At 46.2% G+C, this 17,019-nt stretch overlaps 1 protein-coding gene across 3 annotated transcripts in view; it reads right to left on the minus strand.

The window, feature by feature from the left end:
• The window catches only part of GALNT1 (polypeptide N-acetylgalactosaminyltransferase 1), a 211,144-nt gene that overhangs the window by 19,888 nt on the left and 174,237 nt on the right, over positions 1 to 17,019 (minus strand). For all 3 annotated transcript variants that reach the window (XM_026654148.2, XM_026654146.2, XM_029912078.1), the window contains 2 exons: positions 12,840 to 12,979; positions 3,984 to 4,082 (listed from right to left, as the gene is read on the minus strand). In XM_026654148.2, coding sequence (XP_026509933.1) covers positions 3,984 to 4,082; positions 12,840 to 12,979 — 239 coding nt within the window. The remainder of the gene's footprint in view (positions 1 to 3,983; positions 4,083 to 12,839; positions 12,980 to 17,019) is intronic.

A 17,019-nucleotide genomic window follows, 5' to 3' on the forward strand; every position in this document is an offset into this window, starting at 1 on the left:
AAAAATCTGTCTGGGGATTGGTCCTGCTTTGAGCAGGGGGTTGGACTAGATGACCTCCTGAGGTCCCTTCCAACCCTGATATTCTGTGATTCTGTGGTAGGGGGAAAGGCGGTTGAGGAAAAGGCAGGTAGGATCCGGTTGACTGACTAGGGTGTTGCTCTCGGGTGCACCCTGAAAATGATTGCTTCTGGCCCCCTGGTGTTTAGCAGCCCCAGGCTAGGCTGGTGAGCAGGAGGAAGAAGGGTGACGACTAAAACTAGCGTCTCTTCTCCTTGTAGGTCCCTGACGAGGCTGCCAGGATCTTGGCGGCAGCGGTGGTTGGAAGGATTATGTTGAGATATTGATAGTTTTATATATATGGTTTTGTCATTTCATAGGTATAGATATAGCCCCTTTTAGGCCCCAAACCAAATCAAGCCAACAGAAAGGAATATAGAAGCTCGAGCACCAAGGACAAGCTAATTAAAGCTATCATCCCTGTATCTCTATGTGAAAAGTTACACATCCACAGACAAAGAGTCTGTTCGAGGAGGTGATAAGAGCTGTTCTAAAAACAACTGTGCTCTGAAATTCGTCTTGCAGAAATCCCTTACCCCCTTCGTTTATTATCCCGCTTGTTTTCTGCTATTGTATTAAAAAGGTTAAATAGACCGATGAAAGTCTGTCACATCTGGAAAACAGAATTGTAAAATAAGGATGTCAAGGAAGAGGAGGTAGTAAAACAAAAGTGTAAGATGTGACTTAAAGATAAAGGATGAATGTGAATGAATGTGTGTAATGCAAATAAATAATTAGCAAAGGTGCCAGCCTAAGAGTTATAACTGTGATCTCCCATGGCCAAGGAATGCATAGCACGGAGATAACCGGATGACCCCGCAGGGCAAGCTGGAATCTACCCAAGTGCCTCCCCCCCCATGGAGGGCTGAAGACTCAGAAGAACAAGATAACACTCAGCCATCAGGGATGTGCCACCTGCTGATTGATAATCACTTCAAACAAACATCAGCATGATGAAGTGATTCCCATAGACTTGTATAAGGACAAAATCCTATAGGAACAGACCCAAAATCTCAGGGACTGAGTCTGGTTCTGCAACCACCCTCCAGGAGCATCGGATGCGCATCTGACAAGGACTCGGCTCCACCCTCATGTGCAGGCTACCTGGCCAGTACTCTGCCACGAGCAGCCTCTAGGATGGTAACTATAACAACTCTGCAGAACTTGTATGAATGAGTGTGTGAATGAATAAGGAATGGTAGTGAAATAATATTGAATTGCATATCCTGATTTCTTGCTCTCTCTCTGTACTTACAATAAACACGGCATTTTGTCTTATCCCTCTAAGATCCTGTTGGTATTATTTAATTAGTGTAACAGCTTCCTGGCTGATTGTGGTGTGTGCATACCCAACGAGCAAAGGGTAGCCCTAGTGTCCTTCAACATGTGCAGTGTAGTGTCCGTTTGGTCCAAGAACAGATCAGCTCCATCAAAGGGAAGGTCCTGGATCGAGGCCTGCATATCCTGGGAGAGGCCTGCAGTCTGGAGCCAGAAACTATGTTGCATGACCACCGCCAATGTGACCACACTTGCCACCAAATCCACCATGTCCCATGCCATTTGCAGGGAGCATTTGGCCACCACCATGCCCTCCTCCACCAGAATGCCAAACTCTTGGCACAAACCCTGAGGGAGAGATTCCTGGAACTTTTTGAGACTGTCCCAGAAATTAAAATTGTACTGGCCCAGCAGGACCTGATGAATCACCACCCGAAATTGCAAGCTGGCGGTAGAATAAATCTCTCCCCCAAATAAATCCAGAAACAAAGACGCTAAGAAACTTGGAGTCAAGGAGGTGGGGATCTGCTTTCCTTTTTCGTTGGCTGCAGATATAACCAGCGACCCTGGGGGCGGGTGGGTATAAAAGTATTTGAAACCTTTGGCCAGCACAAAGTACTTTTTCTCGGCCCATTTCGAGGTGGGCAGGATGGAGGAGGAGGTCTGCCTCAAGGCCCTGGCTATCTTGAGGGATCCCTCATGCACAGGCTGGATGCTGTTCCACCATCTTTTGCACCTTGAACCCCAAGTTCTCGACCACACGCCGGAGAAAGCCTTGATGCTCCCTAAAGTCATCCGGCGGGCTAGCTCTGGAAGGCCCCACGACGGCCTTGTGTGGGGACGACGAGGAAGACTGGACCGCTGGTGGGGGTGCTGGAATCTCGACCACCGCCGGAGAAAGACTTTGGGGTGGGCACAGGTTTCTCCGCCTTGACCTCAGAGTGGGCTTCCAGTACCGGTGGGGCTGGCACCCGATGTTCCGTCAAGGCCACCCATGAGTACTGGTGAAGGAGGCAGTGTCACAACTGGTACGCCCCAGACGCTCCAATAAGGCCACTGGCCGTGCTGCCATTGCAGTGCCACTAATGAGGGAGCAGGCTCTGGTGCCCAGTAATGCCGATGAGACTATGGAGATGGGCTGAACTGGCCCTCTGTACCAAAGGAACTCGCGACCAGGGAGGAGCCGTTGACACCTGTGTTTGTTTGCTGGTCGTGGCTACCAGTAACCATGCCCAGGCATAACTGAATGGTAACCGTAGTGTGGACAGCGGTACCAGTGCCAGGGGGACCGGTACTGGGACAGGAAACGTTCCCACCGTGCTGGTGATCAGGACCGACGCCTAGAGGACGACTACTGAGAAAGTGAACGGTGCTGGGAATAGTATGGGGAGCATCAGCCCTGTGCCGAAGAGTAGCACCGCGGGGATCTGGAAGCTCACCTAGGTGACCGGCAACACGATTGGGATCTTCCCGACGCAGCAGCGAAGATGGATGCCTTCTGTCTGGCGACTGGCACTGTTCCCCTGTCAGGTCTTAACGGCGGGCTTGCCCTCTTGGGGAGCCTTTGCCGGGTTCTGAGGCACCGGGGTCATCATCGGAGCAGGTGGAGACTTGTGTTCTCTCTGCACCGTGGGAGCCTGGGATGACGTAGGTGCAGGCAGAAGTGCCGGTCCCATACCGCTCCCAAGAGTCGGTGGTGGACCTTTAAGGGTGCTGGGAGACCCAGTCGGGGAGGCACGATCGCGTGGCTTTGGAGCAGTCTGGTGGGCAGGCCCAGGTCCCTTGATAGATGACCCCTGGACCTTCTTGCTCGTTGCCGGGGAGCGCTTCTTGGTCTTCTTCTTTCGCACTGGCGATGGCGAACGGTGCCGGGAGGAGTCGGGTGCTGGCAGTGGCGCGACCTGCCTGGATGGCTTGAAAGCCAGGCGGAAGGCGGACTCCATCAGGAGAGCCCTGAGGCAGATGTCCTGCTCCTTCTGAGTGCAGGGCCGAAAGTTTTGCAGATCTGGCACCACTCCTCGTGTGACTCCCTCAGGCACTTAAGGCAGCTACTGTGGGGATCACTCAGAGGCATAGGCTTGCTGCAGTCCGAGCAGGGCTCGAACCTGGGAGGCAGGGGCATGCCCCACCTGGGGCAAAGTCCTGCTAGGACCCTAACTACTAACACACACTTAACTACTTAAGACTAGCAAAGCAAACTATATGCAACAGCCTTAAGGCATGAAGTTCAGAATGGCAGACAACCTCTAGCTCTTGCTAAGCAAGAAAGGTGCTCCGACTGACCGCCATGGGCGGTAAGAAGGAACTGAGAGGGCAGGGCGTAGGACTGGCGGTGCCCGATATACTGTAGCATGAGCGCAGCACTCCAGAAGGCGCCACAGCCGGCCCTATGGGTACGCTAAGGCAAAAATCTCTGACAGCCACACACGTGGGCGTACGCACACCTAGAATGGAATCGACATGAGCAAGCACTCGAAGAACAACAAACCTTTTTAGGTACTCTTAACTCATCTTGCAGGCCACATCTCACATTAGGGTTTTTTAAACAGCACATTGTCTGTACAGTTAATCATTGAAAGTGCTGGAAATTATGTATAGACAGATGAGCAATGTCTGAAATAATGTAAAGTTGTAAAATATTTTGTCACCTGATTTCCACCCATTCCATGACAGTTAAATATTCCAACTTTTTCATTTTCCTTTCTTGCCATGTTATCCAGGCATTGATTTGTCTCCACATTTCTTATCTGGAGAAGAAATAAAGCATAACATACATCAAGACAGGTTTTATTAATAGTTATTGGGGGGGAACAGAATCAACCCACAGAGGATACCACTGGCATTGGATTCACAAATAGCAATGAACAAATCTTCTAAAAAGTTGGAGTTACAACTGAGCATAAGCATCCCAGTGTCCAAAGCTTATAACTTATAAGATCAGGCTCTCATGAGCTTTACAGAATTTCCTGGTTTCAGACAAACTAGGTATCTATGAAACCAGTCTCATATTATTTCAGAGCTTCTAATGCTAACTTGGAACCAGTCAAATCATAGGCACACAAAAAACAAAATACACTTTTAATCACAAAAGATTCAGGTTTGATTTGAGAGTTATAGGAAGGTTTTTCCATACTGCTTTGAAAACGTGAAGCACCATGATGTATAAAAAAAAAAATGCTGTACATTACTTGGGCTGGTTATTTTATCCAAACCAGTTTAGCCAATTGTATTTATATATAAAAAAAGTTATACTTCACTTGCTTCCTTCAGCTGATCATAAAATCTGAATATTTTAGAAACAAGTCATTCTATCTTACCAACAGATGCCCCCAGTTGTCTTCCCCCTTCCCTCCGATGAACTACTAAAATTTAATACAATAGAGGATGGAAACACAAAAAGACTAAAGTGAAAAATGTAATACCAGCAGATTTTACAGCACTATGGAATAAAAATATAGTTATTCTTGCAGGTGGCTTTATAAAAATGTTCTTTTCAGGATGAACTTTCTCACTTAGTCCCAAATAATACCAGGTGTCTATTTCTGGAAAATCTGTATAGCTGTTCAGACAAATGCGATAGGAGAGCATGGGGAAGACCGACAAACAAAACTGCTTTGCACTCCATTTTTCTGCTTTTTTTGTGCTCGCAAGTCTCAAAAATAGCTTCATTTTATATTTATATTAAATTTATATATCGAGCCTTCAGTTAAGATTAGTCACTCTGTAGGTGAGAAATATTTAGTTTACATAAAATCAGAAACAAAGACACTGGAAATTCATTGACAACAAATGCAACAGGAATGTCAAATATTGTGCATCTCTAGTGACACTCTCAGCCCCCACAAGATTCTCACACATGCAACAGAAATCCTCCTGCAGTTACTCCTCTGAGGTAAGTAGCCTGCCTCTGTTCCAGAAACCAACAAGGATGGGTCTGGTGCAGGACAAAATGTAAGAAGAAAGCACACCAGGAACACTCACCCACACAGCTTTCCTAACAATCCACCCCAGGCATGTCACCATACACCCCCAAACAGCATCTCCTTCAGCAGTTTCCTCCACCGGCCTTGAGTAGGTGGAGGGCGGCATGTGTTTGGGGGGGAGGGAGAGGCCCTGCTTCTAGGGATTGGGAGGGGTGATTGGCTCCTGCCTCCCATTCGCTTCCCAGTGGCTCTGGGGGAAATAAGAATCTCACAGTCCATGCAAGTACTGCTGCTCCAGGATGGGAAGTCAGTGTCTAATTTCTGAGAAATATTATATGGAGCTGCACAAGACTTGTTATCTATTCATGCTGCAATGAATAATCTGAACTACTCAGACACATTCCTGGTTTTAAAGTAACGGTAAATACTCGGGAAAGAGACCTAGACATCATCATGGTTACGTCAACAAAAAAACTCTACTCAAGTGTGCACAAGCAGTCAAAAATTCAAACTACTTATGAGACTGTATAAAAGATGGGAAAAAAATGAAATGCCATTTTGTCAATCAAATGTACATTCTCTAGATACTGTGATTAGTTCTGGTCACCCTACCTCAAAAGAGGCATAGGTGAAATACGGGGATTCAGAGATAACCTACAAAAATTAGATGCATAAAAGATAACCCCCTAGATAAAACAGATTTGTCTGTTTAGTTTAGAGATGAAATAAGAAGTATACAAAACCATGGTTGGCACTACAGAAGGTGAACTCGGATGTCCTATATGCCCTTTGTCTCATATTATATAAACAAGGAGATATTCAATGAAATTGAAAGATGTAACATTTGAAATTGAAAAGGAAATACGTATTTGTAATGCATAATTAACCATGGGACTTGGTCACTAGATACAATAGAAGCCGAGAACTGAGTAAATTTTTTAAAAGGGGATTAGATATTTGTATAGATAAAGTGATCACAGATATTCTTGTTACATAGGATGAAAATATTTCTTTTTCAAAGAAAGGATGTAAATTATTATGCACCAGAGTACTAAAGCACTACTTGTTTATAGTGTTCAGAGGAAACTCCACCTTACCTATGGCAAGTTACTCCTTAATTGTCCACTACACGGTTTCTTGCACTTTCCTTGGAAGTATCCGGAACTGACTCTCACACTCAGAGACAGAAGATGCATTTCTATGCATGTCTAACAAACGTATTTCCTATTCTTTCACTGTTGTAACCATTGTCTCGCTGCATTAAAAAAACGGTTACTAACCTTTTCTAACTATTGTTCTTCAAGAGGTGTTGCTCATCTCCATTCCATGTTAGATGCGTGCATGCTGTGTGCACCGTTGTCGGAGATTTTTCCTTCAGTGGTATCTGTTGGGGCGGCTCTAACACCCTCTGAAGCTGTGTGCTTATGTGTTGCGCCCCTGCCCGCCTTTCAGTTCCTTCTTGCTGGTTAACTCCAACAGTGTGGTAGGAGGGTGGGTCATGGAATGGATCTGAGCAACACGTCTCAAAGAACCACCATTATGAAAGGTTAGCAACCATTTTTTTTTTCCTTCGAGTGCTTGCTCATTTCCATTCCATGTTAGGTTACTCACAAGCAGTGCCCCAGGAGGTGGGCTCAGAGTTCACGGACATGCTGACTACAACACTGCTCTTCCAAAACTGGCGTCGTCTCAGGCCTGTTGGGTGATGGCATAGTGGGATGAAACGGTATGCACTGATGACCAGGTTGTGGATCTGTAGAGGTCTTGATTGGGAGGAACACTGCTGACGTGGCCTGGGCTCTTGTGGAATGAGCAGTTAAGATCGTTGGAGGCAGAAACTTTGCCTGTTCGTAGCAAGCCCGGACACAGGAGGTTAATCCAGGACGAGATCCTCTGGACTAACAGAGGTAGCCCCATTATCCTCTCTGCTATTGCCACAAAGAGCTGTGTGGATTTGCAGAAAGATTTAGTTCTCTCAATATAAGAGGAGAGGGCATGCCTAGGAATCCAACGAGTGAAGTTGTCGTTCCTCAGAATTCTTGTGAGGTTTCGGAAAGAAGACTGGCAGGAAAATGTCCTGGTTGTTTTGGAATTGTGATACCACTTTCGGCAGGAAGGCCGGATGCGGGCACAGTTGGATCTTGTCCTTGAAAAAACACTGTGTAGGCTGGTTCTGATGTAAGGGTCTTGATTTCAGAGACCCTTTTGGCCGAGGTGATCACCACCACGAAGGAGACCTTTCAAGATAGAAGGGGGGGGACCCGTGAGCTTTGACAGAACCAGGTTTTTAGTCCCAATGGGGGGTCGGCTGCGGACCTGAGAATATAACCCCTCCAGCCCATTGAGAAACCGAACTGTCATCTTGTGGGAAAATACTGACCTGCTGTTCACTGTGGGATGGAAGGCTCAGATGGCTGCTAAGTTCACTTTAACAGATAAAGCAGCAGGGTCAGGCCCTCTTAAGTGAAGCAAACAGTCAGTCAAGATAGACTGAAGGGAAGATCAAGATGCAGAGAGCGCACATTCAGAAACCCAAGAGAAATGCTTCCATTTGGCCAAGTAGGTAGCCCTGGTGGAAGGCTTCCTACTGCCTAACAAAATCTGCCGAAACTGTTCTGAGTTGGCTTGTTCTTCAGGGTTCAGCCATGCAGCATCCATGTAGACAGATGCAGGGAGGCAAGGTTTGGATGAAGCAACCAGCCATGATCTTGTGAAATTAGGTCTGGGCAAAATGCGAGCAAGAGTGGAGTTACCACAGAGAGATCCAGGAGCTTGCTGAACCAACGCAGCTGCGGACATGCTGGGGCTATCAGAATAACTCTTGCCTTGTCTCGTTTAATCTTTAGGAGGACCATGTGAGCCAAGGGGTTTGGGGGATAGGCGTAAAATAGGCAGTCTGCCCCCGGGAGTAGGAAAGCATTGGAGAGGGAGCCCAGGCTGTGTCCACACACGCTAACAAAACTGATGGCACTTCCTGTTTTGAAGGTCCACCCACCTTTGGAAGATTAATCTGGTGACTTCTTGGGGTGAGGGACCACTCGTAGGAAGAGGAAAAGCATCTGCTGAGGTGATCTGCCAGCACATTCCGGGCTCCCAGGAGATGTGACGCCTTGAGATGAATGGAGTGCTCCGTGAAAGTCCTACAGATGGATGGCCTTCTGGCACAAGGCCGAAGATTGAGTCCCTCCCTGCTTGTTGATGTAAAACAGGGCCATGGTATTGTCTGTCAGGATTTGCACCACCTCAACTGAGGTCTGGGGAAGGAACACTAGGCATGCTAAGCATACCGTCTTGAGTTCCTGGACGTTTACGTGCAGGGAGAGTTCTTCTTGGGACCAGATGCCCTGAGTCCTGAGGTTGTTGAGGTAGACTCCACACTCTATGTCTGACGTGCCCGAGACTAAGGCTACCGATGATTGAGGGGTAAACAAAGGACACACCTGTCATTACCAATCTCGGGTCTTTTCACCAGTCCAGGAGGCAAGGACCAGCGGGGAAAGGGGGACAGAGTGTGAGCAGTGTATCTAGGTGGTGTCTGCTTGGGGAGAAAACTGATGCTAGCCACATCTGGAGGGGACTGAGGCACAACCTTGTGTGCTGAACCACGTAAGTACATGTCACCATGTGCCCCAGTAGTTTGAGGTAAACCTGAGCTGTCGTAACTGGGTGGACCATGACACTGGATATCAGGTCCAACATGGTCTGGAATCAGGCCTCCAGCTGGAAGACCCTGGCTTAGGTCGAGTCAATCACTGTCCCAATATACTCTATTCTCTGAACTGGGACAAGAGTTGACTTCTGCTTATCTATCAGCAGGCCCAGCACTCGGAAGTTGGCTCAGACCATGCTGATGCTGTTCTGTACTTGAGTCTGCGACCAACCTTTGATCAGCTAGCCTGCTACGACCATCATACACTTTGTGAAAACCCAAGGGGCTGCCAATAGGTCAAGTGGGGGGAAGGGAGGGAAGAGAAGAGGGTTGAACTGGTAGTGGTGCTGACCCACTATAAACCTGAGAAATCTTCTGTGGCCACAGAAGATAGAGATGTGGAAATAAGTGTCCTTTAAGTCGAGGGTGGTGTACCAGTCTCCTGGATCCAGGGAGGAAATGATGGAGGCTAGGGAAACCATGCGGAACCTCAGTTTCTTGAGATCTGTTGAGATGACACAGATCCAAGATAGGCAGGAGGCCCCCTTTGGCCTTTGAGATTATGAAATACCAAGAGTAAAACACCTTCCCTCTCACATCTTGAGGAACGTCTTCCACAGCACCCCTATGTAGGAGGGATTGCACCTCCTGGATGAGGAGTTGCCCATGAGATGCATCCCTGAAGAGGGGAGGCGGGGTTGATAAAAATTGAAGGGTATATCCGACTGACACTGTACTCAGCACCCAACAGTTTGATGTTATGTATGACCATGCTGGACTGAAGAGCGTCAGACAGTCCAAAAACAAGAGGGGGTGAATCTGAAACAGAGACTGGTATAACACCCTCAGGCGCACCTTCATAAAGCCTGCTTGGGCCAACCGGAGTATCTCTGACTGGTAGGCTGAGATAGACGGGAGACGTTGGTGCTGTTTGTAACCTCTTCTTTTGTAGGGCTCCTGTCTTGGAGGCGCCAAGACCTGAGGGGTTGCTGGGCCCTGAAGTTCTTCCTGAAAGATGACTGGGTGTAAAGATCTAAGGAACGCAGAGTGGCCATTGAGTCCTTCAGGCCATGTAGTTTTGTGTCCGTCTTCTCTGAGAAAAGAGAGATGCCTTCAAAGGAGAGGTCCTGGACAGACTGTTGGACCCTCGCGCAGAAGGCCAAAAGACTGGAGCCAACAACGCCTTATGGTGACAGCGGAGGCCACTGTCCTGGCTGCAGAATCCGCAGCATCCAGAGCCACTTGGAGAGAAGTATTGGCCCCATTCTTACCCTTCTCCAAGAGGGCCATGGACTCCTGACTTGAATCTTGGGGCAGGGAATCTTAAGATTTTAATTTGTGGGACTCCTTGTGTAAATTTAATCTCCCCAATAAAGCTTGCTGGTTGGAGATATGTAGCTGATGGCTGCCAGTTGAATAAATCTTTCTTCTGAAAAGGTCTAGTCTCTTGGTGACTTTATGATTGCGGTAGTGCTCAACTGTCCCTGCCTGTCCCTTTAATTGGATACAGACAGCATCAGGGGCCCTCAGAGGTGCACGTATGTGCGTGTTCAGGTACTCAAATCTGCTTTTTGATACACAGTACTTCTTCTCTCCCTCTTTTGGGGGGGGGGGGGAGGGGCGAGGGGAAGACAGCAGATAAGGAGTTTGCCACAGGGCCTTGACCGGTCTCATCACCTCATCCTTGATGGGCAAAGTCCCCTGCAGGGAGCTGCCGCAGCCAGGATATCAATCAGGCTGTGCAATGTTTTTCTGAACTCCTCAATCTCTAGGCCCAGGTTTGCAATGACCTGCTTCAGAAGGTCCTGAGGGGCCCTGAAGTCATCCTGCCAAAGCAGGTTATTGGGTCCTGCAACAGCCTCGTTTGGGGAAGATGAGGAGTGGCTTGCAACAGAGGAGGGGCTCTCTCCTCTTCCTCCTATACATCCATCAGAGCCATCTCCTGGATGTTAGTACCGGGATCAGTGCCAAAGTCGGGGGTCGGTGCCAAGTGGGAAGGAGCGATAGAATGTTCCTCGGAAACAACTGAGTAGGAGGGAGGACCTCGCACCAGGGGAAACCCCCAGGGATTCCAGTAGGGCCACTGCATTGGCCAGTGACCTACTAGCCAGATGCCGGCAAAGGGAGGGGTACCGAAGTCTGGTGGTGCATAAGCTGGGCTTTAGCTGCTATGTAAGATTCCCCTTCAGACTCTGAAGAGAATTCTTCTCTCAGAGACCATGGCAAAGCAGCACCCACTTCTGCCTCCATGTGGTGCCAGGGTTCCAGGGACCGGCGATCATGACACTGAAATCACGGAAGGCTTGCCACTCAAGGATGCCAGGGGCTGGTGCCAGGAAGGAGCCCATTGCTTCTCGTTCCCTCCTTCTGGTCACCAGAGCTGTCAGGTGTCCCCTTGGAGTTGTTGGGACGGGCAGAGAAAGGTCCTTCACCGCTTGGAAAACCTCTTGGGTCGATGGAGTTGTCAGACCACTGGCACCACAGAAGCTTCGAGGTGTTGGTGGAGGGTCCCCCACCGGACTCAATGCTTTAGGCGGGGTCGACGGTGCCATCACTGGCCTGTGCAAGGATGAGTGGCCTGGTGCGGGTCTCTCAGCTATCTTCTTTCTGCTTGTCTCTCTTCTGCACTGGTGAGCACCCTCTTGGTGTGCTGCTTCTTATGCTTCTTCCTTGGCACTGGAGACAGTGAAAACCAGGGGAAACTTCACACCAATGGAGCGACTCGGCGCTAAGACTCATCTAAGGGAGGCTTCCATGAAGATAGCCTTCAGCCTAATGTGTCTACTTTTTAGTGCGGGGTCGGAAGTCCTGGCAGATCTAGCACATGTCAGGGGGAAACTCACATGAGGGACACTTCAAGTAGCCGGAGTGCGGGTCACGCACTGTCATAGGTTTGCCACCGGAGGAACAAAGCTGGAAGCCAGAAGCCCTTGGGGCGAAGAAGTCTCTCGACGGTAGGAACTACTTACACCACTATATACACTAACACTAATTATATGTATACAGTAAACTATGATAACAAATGAAGAAGAGTCCAAAACCACTGGGGAAAAAAGCCCTGACATAGCAAGAATGGTCGTTCCAGCAACCGTCACAGACAGAAAGAAGGAACTGAGAGGATGTGGGGCCGGTGGCGTCCCTTATGCCGACACATAAGTGCATGTCTCCAGAGGACGTTAGAGCCGGCCCAACAGATACCACTGAGGCAAAAAATCTCCAGCAAGAGTGTACGCAGTGCGCACACACCTAACATGGAATGGACATGAGAAAGCACTAGAAGAACTCCTTTCTTCATGCTTTGTTATTTGTAATCCCTTGATGTTTTATGTCTAATGCAACTACGGGCTTGTCTACTCTGTACACGAGCGCACACCAATGGGCATTGGTAATGGGCACCAATGTGTCATGCACTGTCTGTGTGGATCCTGATGGCATGCACTAAAAGTTTTAGTGTGTGCCATCAGGATCCACAGAGACCGAATATGACACACTGGGGCACACCAGAATTTACATCTCAGCTGGTGCACACTAGTGTGCTATGTAGACAAACCCTAAGCTACTTGTTATTTTTAACTGTTTGTAAAGCACCATGCACACATCAATGAAACTGAATAAAACAAAATATGCACTAGTGTCTGAAATATTTTCTACAAAGCTCTTCCATGCTAATTCAGTACTGCTGTAAATAGGGACAAGAAATCCCAACCTTTGACACTGTGGGTCAACCACTTGGTAATACTTCACCAAACTACTCAAGTCAAATATACCATTTTACAGATGAAAGACATGGGGCTGTGAGATATTGCACTTTGGTGCTGGAGTCACTGACTTCAGCTTTACTATTCAAATGAGGTCTCAAAAACTAGATGTTATGGTATGATATCCCTTACAAAAAGGAAAATTAAAAGTATATAATTAAAAATAATCCTTACCTCCCCCAAAGAGAAATAATGGCGTGGAATTTGGGAATCGGGATAGACATTCTCCAGGTACCAAGAGAAAGGCTTGCATTGCAGTTTGTGTCTTAGCCCAAGGCGTGACGATATGTCTCCATAATCTACTTTAGTAACTCCTGTAGAGAAAAATGCTTTATTTCATACAGTGTTTGCTAGTGAATTTTAAACGGTTGAATTTTAATAGGATAATGCAAATGTGATCAATACATGTTACATGCTTCAAATATACTTTGTCCGAAACAAGCCAGCTAAATACATCTCTATGGCAAAGACAGACAGGAATTTTTTTAATATAGTATACTTTAAAAAAAAAAAAATTCTTGTTCACCTGGAGGAAAAGTCACACAGTGGAGACTACTGCTTGTGTCTTTTTTTCTAAACACAGGAAAGGCTAAGCCACTGAATCGGTATGACATATGACAATTCCTTATTGGTGTCTGATGGAACAATTTACATACAAATCACTGACTGAGCTAACAGGGAAGAAAAAGATGAAACCTTTAATCATTATCACCATAAGCTGCAGGTGAATTCTTACATAATATACATCTGGGTCTTTCTATGTTGAAGGCAGAATTCCACTTTTAATGAAGTTCTGTTGGCAGGCTAGAAATTTGGGACCACATACTATGTTCTCCATCCACAGTATAACTTTCACTTGTGTCTATGGGAGGTCTGCACAAACAACTAAGGTAGAATATGGACTTTATATAACTAACCTTTTAGTTATTATTTGTTCAATACCTTATTGTTGCATTCATGATCATTAGATAGGGAAGTCTGCTAATATTTAGGACTGCCATTATTTCTACCCTGTTTCTTACCCTCTTTCCCTCCCCTCCCCCATTTCCTGGTCTTTGAATCTTTCTCTTTCTTTCTCAGGCTAGGTCTACACTACCCGCCTGAATCGGCGGCTAGAAATCGACCTCTCGGGGATCGAATTATCGCATCTCGTCGGGACGCGACAATCGATCCCCGAATCGACGCTCTTACTCCACCAACGGAGGTGGGAGTAAGCGCCGTCGACGGGAAGCCGCGGAGGTCGATTTTGCCACCATCCTTACAGCGGGGTAAGTCGGCTGCGATACGTTCAAATTCAGCTACTGCGTATTCGCGTAGCTGAATTTGAGTATCTTAAATCGACCCCCCCCCCCCGTAGTGAAGACGTAGCCTCAGATACTTCCCTTCCTTCAGAAACCTTCTCACACGTGCACTTGAATCTCAGTCCTTTCTATCCCATTTGCTAAAATGATCAGCAATTAAATAGTTAATGCTGACATTTAAAATATCATAATTAGGCACTAAAGTTAATACCTCAATGAGATTAATGGGAACAGGGGAGTTTGCAACTCTCAAAAACTGCAACAATTTATACTCAAATTATTCACAGTTTCACTCTTATCCTCAACAGCATACAAGCTAGAAATGTACTTTTTAAAAAACAAATGAAAACTTTGATTTCTACACAAACTAAATACGCCATATGGACCATATAAATACGTCAAGTGGACCAGGTCTGGCCTACAGATTGGGAGTCTGAATTTTGTTTTATGGAGACAGCATTTTCATAAAAAAGTAAGAAAATGTAGTTTTTTGTAATCCATGTTCTTTAAAAATAATTATAATAGAAGAACCATCACCGCTGGCATTCCTGTTCTTGTGTGACTGAGTTTGGAATATTTCAAAGCTAGCATACTGAGTCATTAAACTAACTCACCATAAAGAGCTGCATAGCTACCTACTTATAGCAGTGAGTGATCATTATATCGTAGCTGAATAAAAATTCACAAAAGTTTAAACATGAAAAAATATTCCCCAACTTGAAAGGGAGTGGAGGAGTATAGCTATATGTTCTGAGAACAAGAAATATGGATCAATAATTTTCTCCCCTATAAAAGATTACTAAGAGTTTGTGCTCACCCAAAATGTACAGAAAGGTTGTACCAAGATGGGAGTAAAGATGTGGGGACAAATATTTGTGGTAAGCTTGCCTTGTAGTGAATTCCTAAATTATGGGTGTGAAGATATAGCGTGAAAAAACATCATCCTTGGAGAAAAAGAATTTGGAATAAAACCTGGTGTACTGTCAGTACTGGCTTGTTCTCAGTTTGCTGGGATGGAATGACACCTCACCAACATAAAACTCCAAAATACTTGCAAGAAACCAAAAACAGCCTTTTCCAAGCAACTTCAATATTTTTTCATAAATCAAGGTGGAAAAAATAAAAAGAAAGGCTTCCTTGATGAACAAGTATGACATAAAATATAGCTGAAGTATGGAGTTCCTCACTTTTCGGTTGGAAAAAAGTAGCTGATGGATGAAGCATTTACTTGTCATTATGCCTCAAGACAAAGGAACGAGTCTCTTGTGACTTTAGAGTATTCTAAATTCATTCATGCACAGAATCTGTTATACTGACCTTTGGAAAAATGCTATTACAACTCGGTCACATTACTAAATGACCATAAGAATTCAAGTCATAACCATGAAGAAAATCACATTCAATGGTGTACAATTGTGATATTTGTCCAAGTGGTTTTAAATACCCACCACCTGATTCAGAAAAAGAAATGTCCCTTCTTCCTTTAAACATGCAACCATCTGATCAACACTGAAGAAACCCACTCTGTAGATTTCAGGCATAGCCAACTATCACCCAGTCTCAAAACCTGTAATTCCTGAGTAAGCTCATACAGAAGCTAACCAAAGGCAGACTACACACTCTCATCTAACAGAGGCCAACATCCTAAATATTGCACAATCAGGATCTAGGTCAAAACATGGGAAAAAATGGTTACTAACCTGTTCTGTCACTGCTTTTCTTTCAGATGTTACACATGTCCATTCCACTTCAGGTGTGCGCACCCCCAGTGTTGGAGATTTTTCCCTTAGCGGGGAATTACATTTGCATCCTCTGCTGCCTTGTGTTACCAAGGTAATTTCGACACATTGGTATAAAGGGCAGAATCATCCCAGGCCCACCAGACAGACACTGATAATGAGAAGGAGGATGGGTCATGGAATGGGCCTGAAGCCTCCTTTTGCCTTTGGAACCAGGAAGTAGCGTGAACAGAAACCCTACTCTCACTGAAGAAAGGTAGCCTCTTCTATAGCTCCCAAATGGAGAAGAGACTGTACTTCTTGGAAGAGGACAGAGGAAGTTGGATAACCTATTGGAAAAAATAGGGGATGGAGAAACTGGTATGTCCGTGACAAGGCAGGCAAATAGACAGATTTCCAGTCTGTCTTGAATAACCCCCCCAAAGATGAAAACTGAGGAGGTGATGGTCTTCTCCTGGGGCTTTTTCCTCATTTGCTAGAGTGGTCAGGTTGCCTTGGTGGGAAAGACAGGCATCTCGGCAGAGACTGAGAGAGGAATTGCTTTAAGAGAAAGGAGCATAAATTCCCAACGATTTTAACATGGTCTTCGAATCTTTGAGACTGTGGAGCATCGCATCCATCTTGTACAAGAGTGTAGAACCACTGAAATGGAGGATCCTGGATCATCTGCTGGAACTCTATTGTGGGAGACCAGCGGACTGATGTCAAACATATGCACACAGACACTGCAGATGCCATGACTCTGGATGCTGAATCTGCCCCATTTAAGGATGTTTGCAGAGAGGTCTGAGCCATCAGACTGCCTTCATCTAACACTGCCCGGAATTCCTGTCTGGCATCCTCTGCCAACTTGTCTGAAAACTTTAGCATATTGGCCCACAGTGAGAAGTTGTATCCCGCCAATAAGGTTTGTTGATTAGTGATATGAATTGTACACCAAACGTGGGATAAATTTTTCCTACCAAAATGATCTAATTTCTTTGAGTCTTTGTCCTTTTAGGTAGAAGAGGGTTGACTCTGACCTGCTCTTTCATTCACTGCTGAGACAACTAAGGAACCTGGCGAAGGATGGGTATACAAACATTATAAGCCTTGAGAAGGGACATGGTACCGTGTCTCGGTCCTCTTAGCTCTTGAAGGCAGAGAGGATATTTGCCATGATGATTTCACAGAACATAAGAACAGCCATACTGGGTCAGACCAAAGGTCCATCCAGCCCAGTATCCTATCTACCGACAGTGGCCAAATCCTGGTGCCCCAGAGGGAGTGAACCTAACAGGTAATGATCAAGTAATCTCTCTCCTGCCATCCATC

This window comes from Terrapene carolina, unplaced genomic scaffold (assembly GCF_002925995.2).
Source record: "Terrapene carolina triunguis isolate 2854851 unplaced genomic scaffold, T_m_triunguis-2.0 Scaffold183, whole genome shotgun sequence".
Classification (NCBI taxonomy): Eukaryota; Metazoa; Chordata; order Testudines; family Emydidae; genus Terrapene; species Terrapene triunguis.